Source organism: Notolepis coatsorum (assembly GCF_963971535.1).
Source record: "Notolepis coatsorum genome assembly, chromosome: 15".
In the NCBI taxonomy this organism is placed as follows: domain Eukaryota; kingdom Metazoa; phylum Chordata; class Actinopteri; order Aulopiformes; family Paralepididae; genus Notolepis; species Notolepis coatsorum.
The window spans coordinates 99,894,039-99,896,824 of record NC_140179.1 but is presented as its reverse complement, the minus strand read 5'-3'; the positions used below and the strand labels follow the sequence as shown (position 1 = coordinate 99,896,824).

Genomic DNA, 2,786 nt, shown 5'->3' with positions numbered 1-2,786 from the left:
TCAAAAGTTACTAAACAAAAGCTAACTGCAAACCCGAAAACAATACTCAGCAATGCTGGAAAAATAAGAACTTAAGAGAGGAACGGACTCACGGGGAATACGGTGACAAAGGTGAGTAAGTGACCAAAACCAACTGTGATAACAATACACTGAAACAGGGCAATGGTGCGACAATCAATGAGGGGAACTGGCAGGTCTATATACTGCCCTGTGATTACTAACAAGTGCCAGCTGGCAACAGGCCATGGCTGAGGAACACAAGATAGTAAAAACAACTCACATCATTGATAAAAACAAGTGTAAAGGAATATCTAAAAGAAACAAACTCTTCCAGGTCCAAGATATTTTCAATGTTTTGGCTAATTTTGGGTGTAGTCAGGCAGACCCAGGGGTGTAGTCAGGCAGACCCAGGGGGGGTGGAGTCAGGCAGACCCAGGGGGGGTGGAGTCAGGCAGACCCAGGGGGGGTGGAGTCAGGCAGACCCAGGGGTGTAGTCAGGCAGACCCAGGGGGGGTGGAGTCAGGCAGACCCAGGGGGGGTGGAGTCAGGCAGACCCAGGGGTGGAGTCAGGCAGACCTCTGTGTGTGTGTGTGTGTGCTCAACTGTGCCAATCTTTGAAACAGTTTCTGTCTATAATGAGACAGAGGGCGACATCACAGCGCTCGCATTTCCATGCTGTGACGCTCCTCTTTCCCGCCTTGGTGCACTGCACACAGGTCTTACGGCCAGCGGTGGCTCTCATGCTAATGTCCGCGTCCGCTGCAGGAGGGTTGATGGGAACAGGGAGATGGTCTGTCTTCCTGTCCACAGGAACTCCTGTGCTGTCCACTCCACACAGCTCCTCCATCAACCTCTCCAGGAACGCCTTGTGTGAGCGAGGCTTTTCCTGCTTCGCCCTACACAAGTCGCAGTGGAGGATGTAGGAGTTGGTGGTCGCCATGTCAACAAAATGCTGAAACATTGTGCGATACCACCGGGCAGTTCTCCGGTGGACGGTGTAGTACTGCAGCAGCTGATCGGACAAGTCGACTCCGCCCATGTGCTGATTGTACTCAATCACAGGGGTGGGGGCCGGAATCCAGGCAAACGACCAGGTCCCATTGGCCGCCTTGATCCTCCGCTTGACCTTCTGACCAGGAGGTGTGATCGCTGGGTGGATGGTGGAGCACACGCGCACCTAGATAGAATAGAATATAAATGAATCATCCCGAGGGAAATTTGACACTACAAATCGCTCACAGTAGACATTTAGACAGAACAGAGTCACGAATAAGAATAACAAAACAAATTGATACAAATATAAGAGTACATACCTCCTTTTTGTCCATCCACTTTATGAAGACCAGGGCGTCTTCTCTCAGCCAACGAATCGTGCCTCTCACAGCCTTGGTTGGCAGGTCGTTCGCTCTGTGCTGGGGACACCCTATCCTGATCTCCCTGTAGGTGCCACAGGCTCCCAGCTTCATGGCCAAAAACAACCTGGGACTGGTGTAGAAATTATCTACGTAGATATGGTACCCAGTCCCAAGCCATGCTGGCTCCATGAAGTCCATGACGGCATCATAAGCGATACCGTGTGCGCTGGTTCGGACGTGTGCCTTCCCAATGTACACGGTAAAGCTTATGGTGTAGCCGGTTGAGGAGTCAGCCAGAACAAATAGCTTTATCCCCCTTTTGGTCGGCTTGTCCTTCATGTACTGGGTCATGCCCGATTTCGCCTTCGTGGCCACCATCCTCTCGTCGACTGCCAGGTTCCTTCTAGGGTGGTAGTGAACCTTGCAGGACTCGAGGATGGTATGCATGAGAGGCTTGATACGGGCCAGCTTGTCATGCTGTTTTGTTCCCCTCCTGGCGTCGTTCCTGGCATCCTCCTCCGGGTCACTCAGGTGGAGATTCCACAAGATGGACCTGAAGTCAAAGTCAAAAGGCAAAGTCATATAAATCATATAAAAAAAGATCTAAACACAAAGTAACATGGGACACTATAAACATAAATACACGATGTACAGGACTATATATTATACCTGAATCTGTCCCGGACCATTACCATCGCAGGCAACGGCACAGAACAAGAATGTTTCCGTCTCCAGTAGTCCTGGATGGATGCCATTTCCACGAGGGAGGTGTACAGAAGCACACCGATGAACCTGTACATCTCCTCAGGGTGAATATCCACCCACTTGGTCTTCTGCCCCAGTGCCTGTATATTGTATTGTAACTCAGTTAGTAATTTTTTAGAGGAAAAAGCATTTCATATAAAAGTATTGTGTATTTTTGTATGGCAACTAATAAAGAAACTTGAAACTTGCCTGTCTCCTTGCCGCGTTCTTGTTTGTGTTGATACACAGGGTCTTCACAGCATCCATGGTGAAATAGAGCGTGAAGAGGTCCTTTGGTGTGTACCTAGCGTGCAAATCTAGCTGGGGTCCTGGGGGTCTGCGTGGCATGAACCTGAGGGGCTGGATCAGCATCCATGTCGGTTTTTCCATGGCTGGAGGTCAGTCTGGACTAGAGCAACCCGCCTGCGTCGAGAAGCTGAAGCAGCCGCCCGCCTGCGTCTTACTATAACGGAAGCAAGCACGGCTGGGGCAGCACGCCTGCGTCTCACTGCAGCCGGCACGGGCATGGGAGGAAGAGGAGCAGCCTCTGCCTCTTCGTCCGATATCTCACTGTAGGTGTAGACATTTGAAGTACATTATTTTCAACATTCAAAAAGGAATCTTCATACACAGTAAGGGTAGTGACGTTTTGAACAGTTGATTGTACATATAAAAAACTGCACATCT

General features: G+C 50.1%; 1 protein-coding gene across 1 annotated transcript; it reads right to left on the bottom strand.

The window, feature by feature from the left end:
- Positions 1-598: 598 nt before the first annotated feature.
- On the bottom strand, positions 599-2,489 carry LOC311242158 (piggyBac transposable element-derived protein 4-like; the record flags this gene model as incomplete). Its single annotated transcript, XM_084331110.1, has 4 exons — positions 599-1,177; positions 1,314-1,908; positions 2,025-2,200; positions 2,310-2,489. 4 exons carry the CDS (start codon positions 2,487-2,489, stop codon positions 599-601), a joined length of 1,530 nt encoding a protein of 509 aa, XP_084187236.1.
- Between the last annotated feature and the right edge of the window lie 297 nt (positions 2,490-2,786).